The sequence below is a fragment of the Leptonychotes weddellii genome, chromosome 3 (genome assembly GCF_054177405.1).
Source record: "Leptonychotes weddellii isolate Sample4059 chromosome 3, ASM5417740v2, whole genome shotgun sequence".
Classification (NCBI taxonomy): Eukaryota; Metazoa; Chordata; class Mammalia; order Carnivora; family Phocidae; genus Leptonychotes; species Leptonychotes weddellii.
In genome coordinates this window covers 64835838-64853220 of record NC_138371.1, presented here as the reverse complement: position 1 = coordinate 64853220, position 17383 = coordinate 64835838, and the positions used below count along the sequence as shown (strand labels likewise).

The following is a 17383-nucleotide window of genomic DNA, read 5'->3' as shown; positions in this document are numbered from 1 at the left end:
CTTGGGTCAAGGACTCAATTTCCTGCACTAAGTGCCTCTCGTAAAGCACATCAGTGTGGCAGAGAGAGGAGCTCTCTCTCCCCCGGGAATGCTGAACCAGAGCCTCCTATGGGAAACAGCTAAACGAGGTCACCGAAGGAGGCTCACGTCATCAAGGCACGGATAAGATCAGCCTGAAATCCTTACCCATGCGCTTGCTTAACATGGCTGGGACCGGTTTTATTCTGTTCTCTTGCTGGTCCGGGACAAGTAGCACCGCAAAGGGGAGCGGTAGGAGAGGGAGGAGCGGGGTCTGGCCCTCTGGCCTCTTGGAACAGACCAAAAGTGGGCTTTGGCCCGCATGAAGCGGGGTCAGCTGAAGGTTGATGTCTCTGGTTCCTATACACAGATGTAAATAACCAAAGGAGGAGGAGGTAGAAAGGTTTTTCCAGTTCTTCTCAAGGAAATGTATTCTGAGTACACAGTGAATCTGAAATAATTTTCAACTCACTTTTAAGCCAAACTGCCTGAGCTGAAGAAAGAGATCAGAAATGAAATGCATGAAATTCTGATATACATTTAACCCACTTAAAAGAAACTGACAGGAAAAATAAAATTTCAGATGTTTTTTATTCAAAGGTTTTCAAAAGAAATAAAACAGAAAAAGCTAACAATCTGATCAAATGTACAGTTCAAAAATGTCTTTTGGCGTTTAACAACAAGTCCTAGGAAGGAGAACTACAGAGTTATCTTGAACCGGACAAATAAGTTACCACTGGCAAGTCTGTGGCACTAGTAAAACAAAAATAAAAAATTAACTCTCTTGATCATATAGATATCTCTATGAAAATCTTTTTTTTTCAATCTGTACAAAAGGTCTTTCTTCATAAATTATTTTTTTTTATAATTTAATGGCTGTCTACTATGTGATGTTTAACTGATTTTTTTTTATTTTTTTTTTTTATTTTATGTACAGAGGTTATGTTTCCCAAATCTTACCCAGACGAGTATGGCACTTAGTTCAGACATATCTAGCAGCAGATTTCCCCTCCCCTCTAACCGAGCTATCAAATTTCTGTCTTAACTAATGCAAAAATATCAAGTAGTGAGAGACCCAGGTTTATAAATGTACTAGGTACAAGGAGGGTGCTGCGTTCGGTCTGGACTTTCACAAAGCAGTAATATTCCAGGGAGCATAGAACCAATAATACCACAACTTTAAAAAAGGAAACAAAAACAAAAACAAAACACATTTCTCTTAGGACTATGTAATTTTCACTAGAATCTACTACACTTCTCAGAGCAGCAAGGACTTTTGAAACTATGAAATGTCACTGACATCTATAATCAAATACAAGCATAAAATTTAAGAACTAAAAAATACTCGAAAGAAATAACTGCTTAGCCCTAGCTCCTGAGCTAGGAGGATTTGGTCTGTGGAAACAGGGAGGGCCAGCAACCTGTCCCAGCACAAAAGAAAACAGACTCTGAGGTAGATAACTGATCACGCACAGTTGACCAGACAAGTACACAGTTTTGGAAGACAACTTAATTTACCATTGCTTTTCAAACGTATGCAATTGTCTTAATAAAAGAGCTTTAATAACAGTGAATTATCTTCTATGTACTAAAGTAGAAATAACTGTGTATTTATGAAATCAGGAATTTCATAGTTTCAAAATTGGTTTCTCTTTACACTTAACACTTGTAGTGATGACGTAAAGTGTGGCACTGCTTGGATCCAAATCTTCCTTCATGCTTTTTTGTTTGTTGGTGTGTGTCCATACATCAATTAAAATTATAAAACCTAAATGCAAAGGTACAAAAAAGGCACATTCTCCTAACCGCAAACTGGTCCGGCAAAAATAAAGAGCACAGAAGATACGATGCTGAGAGAAGTTGGAGCTACTGGTTACTGGCTCTTCGGTCTTTGGTGAAGTTACCTTTAAAAGTGCCAAGTAATTTTGATTTCTCAAATTTATGTAATAGCGAGAGCTAGTAGCCAATCATTTTGCTTCTATTCCTACCTCAGCTTATGTTTGAAGATAAAATCCTTATACTTTTAGCTTTTGCCATTTAGTTGCAATAGCAACGTTTTTTCGGTTTGCCAGATCTCAGGCGTAATTCTCAGTCTAAAGCACTATCATTGTATAAAGGAAGGACAAAACATTCGGTGACTCCCCGCCCCCGCCCCCCACCCCCAGCCCCAACGCTACCTACACTAAATCTAGAACATCGAGTTAGTTTTTTTTTTTTCCTGAAAAAAGGCAAAAAAGACTTTACATTGCATCATACAGCAGATATCCTAAATCAGTCAAACTATCGGAGGAAACTGTTGGCATACAGCCTTACAAACAAGTTACCCTAGTAAAAGTTCCCCAGTCAGAAAATGTGTTTCACACAAAACATTTTTCCCTTCTTGCATTTCACTACCTTACACATTATGTGAAAAATCATTAAAAACACCTACTACATATTTAAAAAAGCCAAAATTTCAGCAACTTTTATTGACTACCTTTTAAAAGCCCTATGCTGCTGTTTTACAAGGCATAACAGACCAGCTCACTTGGTCAAAGCATTCTACATCATTAGTTTGAACTAACTTGTACTGAAACAGCTACAGCATCAAAGGAGTTAAGGCAAATTGGAATTCATAGAAAAGGAGAAGACATTTCACACTACGCTGAAAGAAAAATGGAAAAGCTAAGAAGAGAGACGTGGAGGGCAACACTGAATACAGCGACACTCACACTCTAGAGCACGGAACACCAGGGGGGAAGTTGGACTACTTCAACGTCAGAGCCCATTACATACAGCGGAAGAAAACGCAAATTAAACACAAAATGGACAAAAACCACAAAAATCCGGTCATGCACTTGGATAAGTCTTCATGGTCTTTGTGCATACCCAGAAAATTGAAGTTTTCTTTTTCTTTTCTTTTTTTCTTTTTTTTCTTTTTTCCTTTTTTTTTTTTTTTTTTTGCATCATAACATTTGATAAAAATCTTTTGTTTTGTTTTTGTTTTTTGTTTTTTTTTTTACTAAAATAAACCTGTTCGGGGGAACAGCTACTAGATGAATTTAAGGGTTTTATGCACCTTATAGAACTTATAGCAAAAATAGTTTTAGTTGATTTCATTATAAATAACGTTTTCAAGAACCTGTGCAAAACTGTCAATAATTTCCTAAAGCACAATTGATCAGAAAAATCCATGATTGTTCAGCCTTCACACCCTTCTTCATGTAAGAACGCCCTTCTGTACATCTGGAAGAGAAAAACAAAAGATAAATGCTTTTGTGCAGTTGGTATAACACACCACACTATTTTGTAGCCTCCTTCTCATTTCAGTGGTATGCATGTTTGACAAAGGCAAGATGGTGCTCATCACTGGTGGGAGACCAATAAAGTAGTTAGAACTGAGGGTAGTTTCTATGCCTTGACTCCACCTTGGGACCTGCAGCCTACTTTCACCAGAGCAACCAGAGCTCTGGATCGAAGGATACTGACATTAAATTCATAGTCAAGATATTGCTACTCTTGTAATACCAGAAGAAGCAAAATCTTATGCTGTATTTCCTTCAGCTTGTGAGCATGAAAGCATTATAAATTTGGATACATGTATTGTAGGACAAATTTGATACCTGGTGTCCTGATTTGTTACAGATTTTTAGGGTGGGAGGGGTAAGGAGGATGAGAAAGTAACTATACATGTGACCTCAACAAGGCACTGTTCTTTTTGGATTATCTGCAAATCCACAAGATACTGATTTTAACATTTCAGTAACACTGAATTCTTTGGCCACGATTAAGGTGGTGTGACCAAATCTGAGCTATTCTGAGTACCATTATGATAAAAGAATCATAGACTTTCCTTGAACTGAGCCCTACGGTTACAAAGATGTTTCCCTCATACCTCACAGTTACTTATTAGGTTGAAAGGTATATGGTGAATGGTCATTAGACGTCTCGACGGCCACCTGCTGCTGACCACTCGCTTCCTACAACAAAGCAGAGCAGATGAGACATGAGCAATGAAATCCCAACTCTGCTCCTCCCATCTGAGTTTCACATCTTAAAATACAAATGCTCCTTAAAAGTGATTTTCTTAATACTATGTAGGGTTTTCAAGGTTAATGATTTCCCTAAGGAGTTAAGATATCTTACAGACCCAAAGAACCTCCCACCCCAACTTTTAGGAGTTGTCTCTTTATGTCAAGCTACAATTTATCAAACAAATATCTGATCCCTTGGAGCCAGATGTGACTTGGAATTCAGTATGTTCGGATTTTAGAATCTGAAAAATGGTAGGCATATGCCTTTTATCACAGAATATACCCAGTGGGGCCTAGAGCTACACCTCATCACCAAACACATGAGCAGGTCTACACTGAAAGATATAAATATGCACAGTAAGTGGGCTAAGATTTTGTCTTACATCAGTTCCGGTTGCGTTTTGCCACAGGTCAGGTTTTTGCTAAAGCAGTTATAAAGAGAATTTTTATTTTCAGATTTTACTGTGTGTTTCAGAACTGCAGATAAGGGATTGTGGGTTCTGGTAACTGTGATTGTCAATAAGTACACAAATTTAAATCAATCAGCAGAAAACAAAACACAAGAATGCCCCCAAATAATCCAACCACAGTCCTGGGGCTGTTTCTGCACTTGGAACCTATGGGATCTGCCTAGTGGATAGGATTGATTGGGATGATGAATTTCCTTGGAATTTTAAAAAAATTTTTTTATTTAAATTCAATTTAGTTAACATGTTGTGTATTATTAGTTTTAGGGGTAGAATTTAGTGATTCATCAGTTGCATATAGCACCCAGTGCTCATTATATAGAGTGCCCTCCTTAATGTCCATCACCCAATTATCCTATCCCCCATCTACCTCCCCTCCAACAACCCTCAGTTTGTTTCCCATAGTTAAGAGTGTCTTATGGTTTGTCTCCCACTCTGTTTTTTCCCTCCCTTCCCCTACGTTCATCTGTTTTGTCTCCTAAATTCCACATATAAGTAAAATCATATGGGATCTCTATCTCTCTGCTTTCTGTCCAATCTTAACTCAAGTGTCAGTCTTCTTCCATTAGCATCATATCTGCATCTTGCATAACAAGAACTAAGAGTTATTTAGCTATCCGAACAGCCTCTATAAAAAAAGGTATGGTCTGTTCTTCATCCCTGTTCACAATTCTGAAACATCAGTGTTTTCAACTATTTTAATTACAACTGATTTCTTCTTGCAGTTATTATTATTAACATAATCTTTGGTACTCAGGACTGCAAACTCCAGCTTTATCCTAATTTGCGTGTAAGTATCCCTTTCCAGGAGACAAGATAGATTCTTGAAGGGTATGAAATATGCTACAAGCTTGGAAGATAGTTCTGGGAGTTTTGGGGGTGTGGCTTGGATACTGCTCCACTAATCTGTATGCAGAGAATTATATTTCAGAGTCGAAAATAACCCTAGCTCTATATGCTCTCTAAACTCAATTCTTTATGCAAACATTTGACTTCTAATTGATTTTTCTTTGAGCCCTATCTAATTCACCCATTTCTGAAACTACTCATTGCCGGAGAGGCCATAGGATGGGCTGCACCAACCTCAACGGGAACCGTCGTGGTCTGCACATGTGTATACTGCGGCAAATAAGCTCCTTGCATAGCTGATGTCGCAGGCATGTACTGAAAAGAAGAATATGGTCAGGATGGGAAATGATAAGCCATGTAAAAATTCTGAGTGCTTGGGGAGTTTTGAGATGGGATGTCAAGTATTTGGAAATCTCAAAGGAGAAATGTAAACAAGCTACCTCAAAGTTTAATTAATAAGTATGTCATATGGAAAGCGGAGTGACTGTTTCTCCTTTTTGAATTTGGCAAACTAAAACTCCCACCTTTCTTTGGATTTCCCAACAAACACACACATGCGTGAAGATCGCTACGGCTTCTCATTCTCAACACTCAGTATCACTGATGTGCTATTTTAGGAGATCTCATCTCAAAGGACCTCATTATTTTCCAGCAGCCCCCTGAACTAGTGTCTAGAATTATTTCCATAGGTGGAGACCTACGGAGTAAATGACTTGTTGGATCTTCATCAGGTGACGGCAGAACAGGAAATGCACCCTTGTTTTCCTGATGAGGACAGTTTTCCCCTTCCAAAGGCAGCAGGGCTTCCCTGTTGATCTCAAGGACCTGACTGAGCCATCACAAGGGGCTGTTGCTGGGGTTTTGAATGTCAGAGAGGAAAACATACTCCCCTTTGTTCTTTTCAGCCACCATCGATATGGTCTGAATTAAAAGCCTTCGGCCACCGTACCATCTAAACGTTACGTTGATAAGATATCAGCCCTGGAAGTTCCTCTGGTCTAGACTCAACCTCAATCCCCAGTGGAATCCCCTGGACTCTGGAGAAGTCAGTCAATCCTAAGACTGTGATACGGTGCCCCCCACATTCCATAAAAGAAGTGAAGGGAGGAAAAATTCCCTGCCTTTACCACCATGTATCACCTTCTTCTTTTGCTTCCCGACACCAGGTCTGCAGTGTGAACGAATGGCACTAGCTACCAGGGCTACGTGTGGTCATGTGTGGTTGCTAGATTCTGGTAAAGGAGAGACACCCAGAGGACAGATACTTAGTTCATCAATTAATCACGTGGAAGGCAATGTGGGGGGTGAGAGGGGCTCGGACATAATCGCTGAACATCACAGAGCCTGTAATTGATAGGGAAGACACAGGCTGCATTAATTCACTCTTCTGTTGGCTGAGACGCAGGATATAAATTTGCCACCTACTGTTCCGGTGCTGCCTAGTGACAGATGACTCATCTGCTGGGCCAGAGGGCTGATCATAGACGCTGGCTGTAGTGACATGGTGTGCTCCATCGAGGGAGTTAACACGGCCCCCTGGGGAGTTGGGAGACAAGCAGAGTGTAAGAGAAACTCAAGGAGGGAGTCAAGAGTCTGTCATTCCTTTTGCAAAGGAAGACGCCTTAGTTTGTGGAGAAACGTGAAACCGAAAATAACCTCCTCTCAAACTTGCTTATGGTATCATAAACAACTTCCTAAAAGCCTTCTGGATAATGCTTCCTAAAACTTTTTTAAGAGCATTCATTTCACCGAAATCACTGCATTAAACATCCTGCCTTTCCTTTCACTCAAGTGTAAAAAGCAAGCTAGTCCAGCAGGAGGAGCTATAGTCGGAAATGCGAACTGTTTTCAGCTGGCTGGGGTTACAAAAATGCTTTCTTAGTTTTTAAAAAAATAAATGACAGTTGATGTTTGATGCAGCCACAAAACAATAGGCCATATTGAATATTTATAAATACAGTGTCTTGTTTAAAAGTGTTCTGTACAGATAATCATTTGATTCAAGATCAGGCTGTTAGGATCAAGATCACATTCTCCATTCACTGTTTCTCAGAACTTTTCAGCTACAGTTTGGTGCCAAGGGAGAGAAGGAAATTCAGACATGATTAATAATCCGATTTCAGATTCTTTGATTTCATCTGAAAAAAATTCTGGTCATTAAAAATAAAATTAAATATAATTAAACAAAATGGGGTGGGGGAGTGGACAAAAAAAAAAAAAATCACCCACAACCTAGCCTCTCCCTAATATATGGCTGTTACCACTTGGCATGTTTGTAGAGTTGCAACCAGGGTACATAAACAATTTCGTATCCTGGGTTTTTGCTTTGAACTTAACATTCTATTATAAATATTTACCTCACTTAGTGCATAGCCATCATTATTATCATTTTTAATGACTGCATAATGGTACATTGATTGCCTAAACTGAAATTTAATTTCTGGATTTTTGCATTTTCTCTAATTTATCCTATATAATATTCTTATGGATTATATCCTTCCTCTCACTTTTGCAATCACCCAATTACCCGAGAGTGCAATTATTCTGACGCATCCTATCAATATTAATGCTATGTTTTTGTTATTTGTGCAACTGATCTATCCCTTCCAAACACTGTTGTTTATTGCTAATCAGAACACAACTGAGGTCAGAGACTGGTGTGCAGGCACTTTAATTCTGGTTGCAGGCAGTCTAAACTGGATGGGGAAAGGGACCAAGTCCTCGGATAGGAACCTTCTGCACACACTACCACTGTCTCCTCAAAGATGTTAAACTGGGATATGTGCTGGCTTTGTCTCTAAAAGTTGCCAAAAAAGAGACAGAGATGCGTGTCAGAAACTGTTTGTTGTTAATGCAGTTCATAGAAAATTTGTTCTTTTTTAAATTTTTAGCGTGCATCATCAAAAAGTGTATGGTAACACGGAAATGATTCAGAAGCCCAGAATATGCTGAAGGAATTTCCTGCTTCTTTTTTTCATTCATCTGTAGGAGCTACTGTCCAAGACTGTGCGTATAGAGAAAAATATGTGCGAATGTTTACAGAGACACACACATACGTCATCCGATAGCTCGTCTCTTGTGTTGTCAACTAAACATGTTTTATCTGCTGCTTCAAAGTCATCTCAGCAACTTCCTGTTTAGAACTTGTCCCTAGAGTACTGTTTCATACATATGGTCTTACAGTACATGGTGTCCTCTTCAGGAGCTGTCCTGAGAGAAATTCCTCTCTCATCTTGAGGCCAACAAGGGTGTGCTTCTCCCAAGCAACTGACCTGTTTTTCTCTTATAAGTACCGTGAACTGTTTTTGCTTATCAGAATTCCCATTTTGCCTTAGTTACTAGAAAGCTTAGGGCCAAATCTGTGGCCTTCTCGTGCCAATCATGCAGGTCATTGTGTTGGGCACTGTTTTTGTGATTTTGTTCTCCACCTTTATTTCTCAACTTTTAAAATGCATGCTTTAAAATTTAACAAACTGGATTTTATGTATCTTTGAAAAACACATTAAATATACTATCTATTAATGCAAAGTGTAACTGAATTAAAAAGTATAATATGTACATAAGTACAACAAATGCTCAAGTCACCAAAGAAATCACATCTACCAAAGAAAGTGTTACTGCTTTAGTATTTATAATTTCCACAGAGAGGTTAAGTAAACTGATAAAAATCTCTAGCTTCCCTTTGAACACTTTATATTTGCATTAAACGGAATACAATTAAAAAATGTGAGCTGTTTCATACCAACTACTGTTAAAAATATAGCAATTTAAAAGCTTTAAAATTTAAAACTTCAATTGAGTGGCCTTCTACAGAATTGGTTTGAAGAAGAAAATGGTACCCTACTTCAAATATGATATATTTTAAGTTCTTACCATTGCAAATTTGATTTAATGTCAACTACCAATTTAAGACAAGGGTGGGAGGAAGTTTTATAATGAACTTGTACATTCTCATATTCCATCTTTAAATTTCCCAAATCCCATACCATCTTTGGCAAAAGGTTTTAACCCAGAGAATGGTCTTCCAAATGTATACGCAGCCTAGTTGCAAACCACAAAGCCATTAAGTTGAAAAACTTACGGGGTGCTGTAGGATATACGGTTGAGGTTGCATCCAAGAAGGACTTTGCACCTGGAAAAGGGAGGATTTTGAAAGAAACATTGATTTCCATTGGAATGCTACCTCTTTCTCTAGAGCTCTTTTAATCATGTTAAAATCTACAGAAGGAAAATAAGGAAGCAATACTATCAGTGATCAAAAAGATTAAGGCAGTTAGAGTTCTTGGCAAACTGGTCACTCTGAATAGGATGAAATGATTATTTAAAACCAAGTTCCACTTGCCCATTCAAGAAGTATTTACTGAGTACCAGGCATCCAAGAGAAAAAGGCAAGTAAGACATGGGCCCCACCCTCAAGATATTTACTAAGAATGGAGATAAACAAGTAAACAACTCAAATAGTGAAAAGTGTGATAATTGAGGTATGAACTAGGCACTTGAGGAATACAGATGAATGAGAATTCCAGCACATCTTATTACAAACTAATCCTTAAAGTATGTGCTTATTTAGAAAGAATAGCGAAATTCAACCCCTCTTTGATACCAGGATATTAGGTTTCAGAAATCTTGTCTGGCGGTCAACAATTTCTAGTTAGTGTGGAAAATAAAAATCTGAAAATCAGATTTAGAAAATGAAAAACCTTCTTAACTAGACCTTGACATGTACAGTCAAAAGGGCACCTGCACAGAAGACCCTCCACCATTGAGGAATAAGACACGAGAGTCAGGTTCCAAGGCAGGAAAGCAAGCCTGTGCAGCCTGCCACTCCAGAGAAAAAATATCAGTCCATTTCTTGATGCCCAGAGCTCTCCTGAGACTACATTAATTTTTAAAAAATAAGTTTCAGTCTCTAACTCTTTAACCACAAAACCCTCCTGTATCTTATCCCCTATGGTTAACTTCAGAGGTTCTATAGAAAGGATATGGGGAAAAGTCATGGGGGAAGAATGCATTGTGATTTACCTTGATAGCAGAGCCCCGATACTTGTTTTCTCTGGTTTCCTTTGCCACCTAAGGCAGACCAAAGTTAAGTGCTTCTGCCTTGTTAACATTTCAGTTATCTGGACTGCAGCCTTTCCCCATTGGGGTACTGGTGGTTTCTCGCAGATGCCAATTTCTCAAATCCAATTGTATGAGCATATGGTGCTTTAGGGGAGAAAGGCCCACTCCAACATGAGCGCAAGGCCTTCACTGAATCAATCATGGGGAGGAGAGCAGCTCCCTGGAGACCCCAACTGGGGCCAGATGCTCTCATTTTTTGTATGCTTTCAGTGGTCTTAATAATCTAATAGCTTATTGCATTATGGGGTTAGGGAGCTAGAACACCTAATCCAATTCTTTTTCTTAAGCAGCAAATCAGCTGCTGTCAATTTCTATTCCTCAATTTTCCCTAACTATAAAATGGGAATAATAATCTATGTTCTCTGAATTCTTTACCATTGGTTATCTACCCTCCTTTGGGTCACGGATCCCTTTGAAAACCTGATGAAAGCAATAGAACTTACCCCGCCGCCCCCCCCCCCCCCCCAGCTAACTGCATACACACAAGCAACATTTTGCAAACAATGTAAGAGACTCTCAGACTACTTAAAGCTCATCTGCTGACCTTTCCGTGGCCCTGAATTTATGGGGTTAAGAACCTCAGTCACAGTGAGTGTCAGGCAAATGGGATGATTCCACATGTATCTTAGGGACATACAGAATGCCAGGAGAAGAAACGAGGGCTTTGAAATGAAATGTTGTTTCCAGTTAGGTATAGCAAATCTACTATGAATACTGGCCTCTGAATTTTTCTTATGCTATGTAACAATTCTGTGGCCAAAATGCTCATTGCCTGACAGTAAAGAGGGGAAAGAGAGGTGGTGGGGAGACGCACTGACAGCTCCAAGAGCCACAGCGGCCCACATCCAAATTAATCTGCACAATCATCCGCCTGAGAATAAGCTTACGTGTCCCTCTTTCCAGTGATCTACATAAATGGCAGATGTTTCCAAGGTCAGAGAGTTAAAAAAGACTACCTTTCATTAGGGAACTGTTAATTAGGGAAAATGCACCAGGGAAAATAGAGAAATTTTAAGCCCCAAATAATGAGAGAGGCATTAAATGAGTGAATACTGTGGCCGGCAGATTGAAGCACCAGCCAAGTAACATAAAAGCCTAGGGAGATAAAAGAAAAGAAAAGAAGGGACAACTCAGGGGAAGACAGCGAAAAGACCTGAAAGTGGAGGGAGCTGTGAACACTCCTGCACAACTTCAGCTTTTGTGCGTTTAACCACGAAGCTACCTTATGACTTATTATTCGAAGCTACTTTTAAGTTTTCGGACAGCACCACCTTCATGATCTTGCTTACGTTGACCAATTCCTTATTTTAAAAAAGTATAATGAATATACTCTCATCAGCCCGCTAGTCCTGCATACCCTGATGACCATGATCACAGCTAACATTTATTGACTGCTAATGATAAGCCAGGAACGGTGCTGAGAGCTCTTTACATAAATAGTCTCATTTAGTTTTTAAAACAAGCCTATGAGAAAGAAACTATTATTATCCCCATTTTAAAGATGAGGAAACTGAGGCTTACAGAAGTAGAATAACAGTTATTAGACATTGTAGTCCCCTAACCCCAGAAATCAGGGCTACAACATCTAATTCAATCGTTTTAAAAACAAGAATACACAAGAGTTTAGTTTAGTCACACAGGATCTCAACAGTCAACAAAAGAGAACTCTATTCCCACATTTCTGTGATTGAACTCTGTTATTATGCTTCTGTGTGGGCCAAGGCAATAGCCCTGTTAGAGGTACTCAGACATAGGAGGAGAGATGTGTTTGCGCACACATTGTACACCACTGGGTTCATGGAGAATGGGAGCTAACCCTGCAATAAAACCAAATCCATCTTATAACAAGTTGCTTAAGGAGATCTTGGTTCTAAGTTGGGAATTTATTTGAACATAAAGCCTCCTCAAAATTACCTGTTTAAACAGGGAGTCGCCTCCTTTTTTTTTTTTTTGGCCTTAAATCTCACTGCATTGCTCATTTAATGTTACCTGAGAGAGACACGTCTTTATTTATTAGCACGTTTACTTGCTCTTTTCTTAGTTCCTGCTGATGAATAAACAACGGCAACGGTGCACACTTCTTCTGTATTTTACCTAATGTCACTTCTTTTTAAGTTTCAACTTCTGGGACATGTGATGTCCAACAGCAGAGTCCGCTGTGGAGGAAGCATTTGGGTTCATCCCGGGTCTAGAATGCTACGATTTCAAGGACTGACAACTGATAACCGTTTTCCCTTGTTTTATATTCTCCTATACATAAAAGCAAATCACTCTGTCAAATAAAAAGCAGCTTCTTCTAAAGTGGGTATCCAAGCTGCATAATATTTGCCTTAGGTTTCATTATAAATGTTCAAAATTTTAAGACACATAAAAACGTAGCAGCAATTCACGGCCGACAAGTTGTCACACTCTTGAATCCTAAAGGTACAAACCTGGTAGGCAGATACAGGAGATGCAATATAGGGTGTAAGAGAAGTTTGAGTGATCATTCGGTTTGTAGCAATACTGTATGGTGAAGGATAAAATCTAGAACAAACACAAAAGCCTTTATTAAGTCATCCTTTAAGAAAAGAGTAATTCCCAGGACAAATGTCTGATATTTTCCACCTTCACATTTTCTCTCAAGCCATCATGCATTAATCTTAATGACATACCCGTTCTGTATAGCAGCTGTGGTTGGGTCATAAGTAAGTGTCATTCCAGCCTATGGGAAAGCAAAAGAAAGAATCACTTACCCGCAAGGGCACGGTTTAAAAATTCCATTTCTTAGAGTCATGGCAACACAAAATAGAGATAGTTTAGTAGCATTTGATATAATTAGAAGTTTCCTTTAGACAAACACAAACTCAATATAAGAATTAAGCTCTACGTCTGCACTGTTCCATTTGGTAGTCATTAGCTACGTGTAGGTATTTAAAATTAAAGGAAAAATGGAGTCCCTCCAGCACACTGGCTATATCTCAAGTGCTCAAGGAACCACATGCAGCTCGTGCTTATCATTGGACAGTGCAGACTCTAGAACATTTCCACTGGATGGCACTTCCCTAGACATACTTGAACCAGTATGTTCAGTATGATTCTTTTTTTTTTTTTAAGAACCTCATTCAAAAGAATTAGGCGAAAAACTCAACAGCAAATACGCTATTTGTTTTAATAATGTTACTTAGGATAATTTGAGTAATTATAAATGTAAGCCTCTAAGAAACCATGACATTAAAAAAAATACAAAACAGCTGTGCATTTCTTACAGCAATTTAAAATGCTCTTTTACTTTACATGCAGCTAACTGGTAAACCTAGCTCTACCCACCACCTATGTGTCCATCTGGAGGGTCATCGCTCTCTTAGCACCATATCCATTGGGAAGAGTTTTAAAGTGACATTATCTGGATTATAAGGTCCTATTTCAGAAGCCTGGCAGCCAGGATGTGGCATGGGTAACTATTCACATAGTCTTTCAGCATCATACACCCACAGAGAAGTCTCAAGAAGGGACTTACAAGTCTCACCTCTCCTTCTCTATGCCACGGTCTTCCATTAGGGATGTATTTGTTTGGGTTCTGCCTCTTCTTCTGTCCTCCGTCCGCAAACTTACACAATAAAGGTTCTGTAGGAGCTGAATAAATGGGGACAAATAACAAAAAGCAGAGTTATATGTGTATGTAGGACAAAATGTAACTGAATCTCTTTTTCAGTAGGAGCTGTGGCAGTGTTTAAGGGAACGGATAGAACACTTCAAAGCAAAGTTTACTCAGGCCCTTACAGGATTATCCACTGGTGAAGACGACAGTACAGAAAATACATTAGTTAGTATTTTCAAACAGGAGTGTAATGAACACATTTCAAGAGCTATTCTGAGGAACCAAAGGAATCTTTTGATTCACTTTTGTACTTCCTTTTCTTAAAGATTTATTTTTTCGAGAGAGAGAGAGAAAGAGAGCACGAGCGCGAGCAGGACCGTGGGGATCACGATCTCAGCCGAAGGCAGATGCTTAACTGACGGAGCCACCCAGGCGCCCCTCACTTTTGTACTTCTTTATGTGCAGACACACTTGTTTTTAATTCTCCTGATAAATCTCCAAATGTAAATAAGATTGTGTCACCCTTCCCTCCTCCGACTTAAAAATGCTCCCTTAGCTTCCCATCATCATTCTTCAGGGAGGTCTTCCTTACCCCAGGAGAAGACAAATTCCCCTTTATACAGCTCACACTGTATCTAAAAAATTTTTTTTTTTAATTTTTATTTGTATTTTTATCCATAGCCATGAGAACAACTTGGAGGTGTGGTGATTTGTCTGGTGTCTGTCTCCCCTCTGGCGTGTAAGCTCCACGGGGGCAGTGACATTCACTTTGTTTGTCATTGTATCCCCAGTGCCAACGTGCCCGGCATGTTGTAGGTGCTCATTGCATCTTGGTCGAATCAATGAATGAATACAAATAGGCCCCATTTGTTTATCTGTGGAGTACAGCCTTGAAGACAGCTGTTGTAAGGAAGACAAAACACTTGCCCACGCTATTTAAAGTTTTTTCTGTTGCCTTTAATCATCCGTCTTGGGGTTGCTTTACTATATATCCACACCATAAAATGATCTGAAGAACAACTCAAGGAACTTACACAGAAAAGCAAAAGATGCAGAGACTCTCACATAGGGATACATACTCATTAGTTAAAAAGACAAAAAGGTGGGGGATGGGGGGCGAGGGGGAGGAGGTGACGGCACCGTAGTCCACCCATGACTTTTCATTTTCTTTGCTTTTTCATAATGGAAATAGCAGTATATTCCTGAAGGTGGTGCATATTTCTGTGTGTTTCCAGTTAATGTAATAAAGGCAATCACACCTTCCTGTCTGGTTCTCACATTCTGTCCTTTGTCTACTGTATTAACTGTGATTACTACTTTCAAATTCTGTTTCAAAGTTAAATAACCAGGAAGAGAAAAATATTACTTGTGGAAAATTTACTCCTTTCTCCTTTGCCTCTGATTATCCTAATTCAGCTCTTATTTTATATCTCTATTACACACCCACTAATGACAGGGTAGAAGCAACAGTGCCTCTCAACACTTCTCTGCCAAAAAACAAAACACAACAAAAAACCCAACTGTAATTCCTTCTCGGCGAGCCGTCTAGGCTGTTGTTTGGAACGCCTTCCTCCTCTCCCTGGTGCGAACCAGGCCAGAGAGACAGGCTGGAATGTGAGCTCACTTCTGAAAGGCAGCTTGCACTATGGGAACCAAGAGGAGAGCAAAAATGTCAGGTGTCTGGTGAGAATGCCAGGGAGTCTTGGCCCAACCTCTGTTTACCTTCTGACTCCCACCACCCCCAGCCCTCAGGTCGTCCTGAACAGGGAACTTCCATTTAAGGCAAATGGGCACGAAGGAAGATAAGACTGGGGCCAAATCCTGGACTGAAGATGAATTACTCTGTCTTTTCAAAAAAAGATACCGACTTTTAGAAATTCCTGCATCCACCAACCATCTCCAAAGGTAAAGTAAATGGATGCAATGAAGCAAGAGGGCTTTCTAACCAGTGATGATGCTTTTAATTCTACAACTGGGCCCTCTGGGAACAGGTGGAAATGAGGGCCAGGAGAACACAACTACATTTCAGGTAGAGGGGAGGAATAAAGGGCAAACCCGCCTGAGAAGTAGGAGTGTCCTTCTGCCAGGCCTGAGGATGTCTCACCTTGATATCTAAGGACAGAGAACTCAGAGACAAGCAAGATCTCACTCTTCACAGATCTAAAAGGCCTTATGGTATCAAATATTTTCTCCAGTGACATTTTTTATAATTTTTACTCCCCGTAATCTTGTAGGGCAAGAGAACATAGTAAATTCTGCAGTGCTAGCACTTTGTGGGACTTCATTTTGAGAAGACAGTTTTATCTAGAGGCATTATAAAGACCAGCTTGTAGACTGAAATTCAACATTTTTCAAAAAAGAGTTTATTTGGCACAATGAGTAGTGCAAATGGACCATTTTCCTCCATTAGCATCATTTCTTCCAGAGAAAGAAGGCAACCAGGTTGGACACATTCTGTAAGTTCACTACAGGCTGCAGAAGCAGGGAGTTGTGAAGGAAAGCATTTAGACAGCAATCCCTGGGAGCACTGCAGCTCCACATTCGCTCAAAGGCCACGTGTCCCTATCTGTGTAAGTGCTGCCAAGACATCACCATTTTTCCTTTTTTTAAAAAAGATTTTATCTTTATTTAATTGAGAGAGAGCATGAGAGAGCAAGCTCACGAGCAGAGGGGAGAGAGGGAAAGGAAGAAGCAGACTCTCCACTGAGCCGGGAGCTCGATGCAGGACTCCATCTCAGGACCCTGAGACCATGACATGAGCTGAAGGCAGATGCTCAACTGACTGCCCCACCCAGCTACCTGACATTATCATTTTTCTAGACTACGCTCTGTCAAAAAAAAAAAAAAAAGAAGGCAATCTCATGAAACAATAAAGCCTGCTAAAAACATATAATGATGAGGTAAACGTTGATGAGGTAAATATCAAGTGAGCAATGACATGTTTGCAAATATATTATTCAAAATAAAACAAATGGAACAGGATGTAGTTGAGTATTTTAAAAACGAATTAGACATGATTTTGTGCTGTCATTAAGATATTTTTCTCCCTCGAAAAGCAAAAAGGTAAGTAGTTAAAACAATTTGATATTGGCAGGTATCCCATATCTTAGGAAAACAAATTTCTTTTTTTAAAGAATTATCACCAGGGGCACCTGGGTGATGCAGTAGGTTAGGCGTCTGATTTGGTTTTGGCTCAGGCTGTGGTCTCAGGGTACCGGGATTGAATCCCAAGTTGGGATCAGCATGCAGCAGGGAGTCTGCTTGGGATTCTCTCTTCCCTATGCCCCTCCCAATCATACGCTTTCTCTTTCTAAAGTAAATAAATAAATCTTAAA

General features: G+C 39.6%; 1 protein-coding gene across 8 annotated transcripts in view; it reads right to left on the bottom strand.

Moving 5' to 3' along the window:
* Positions 1–590: 590 nt before the first annotated feature.
* Positions 591–17383, bottom strand: part of RBMS1 (RNA binding motif single stranded interacting protein 1) — a 209563-nt gene continuing 192770 nt past the window's right edge. For 5 of the 8 annotated variants that reach the window (XM_081814342.1, XM_081814341.1, XM_081814348.1 and 2 more), the window contains 9 exons: positions 13968–14083; positions 13123–13172; positions 12901–12994; positions 10370–10417; positions 9429–9479; positions 6773–6883; positions 5582–5662; positions 3893–3977; positions 591–3243 (listed from right to left, as the gene is read on the bottom strand). In XM_081814342.1, coding sequence (XP_081670468.1) covers positions 3900–3977; positions 5582–5662; positions 6773–6883; positions 9429–9479; positions 10370–10417; positions 12901–12994; positions 13123–13172; positions 13968–14083 — 629 coding nt within the window. In that variant the 3' untranslated portion in view covers positions 591–3243; positions 3893–3899. The remainder of the gene's footprint in view (positions 3244–3892; positions 3978–5581; positions 5663–6772; positions 6884–9428; positions 9480–10369; positions 10418–12900; positions 12995–13122; positions 13173–13967; positions 14084–17383) is intronic. The other 3 variants (XM_081814344.1, XM_081814346.1, XM_081814347.1) reach the window with 3 other exon arrangements.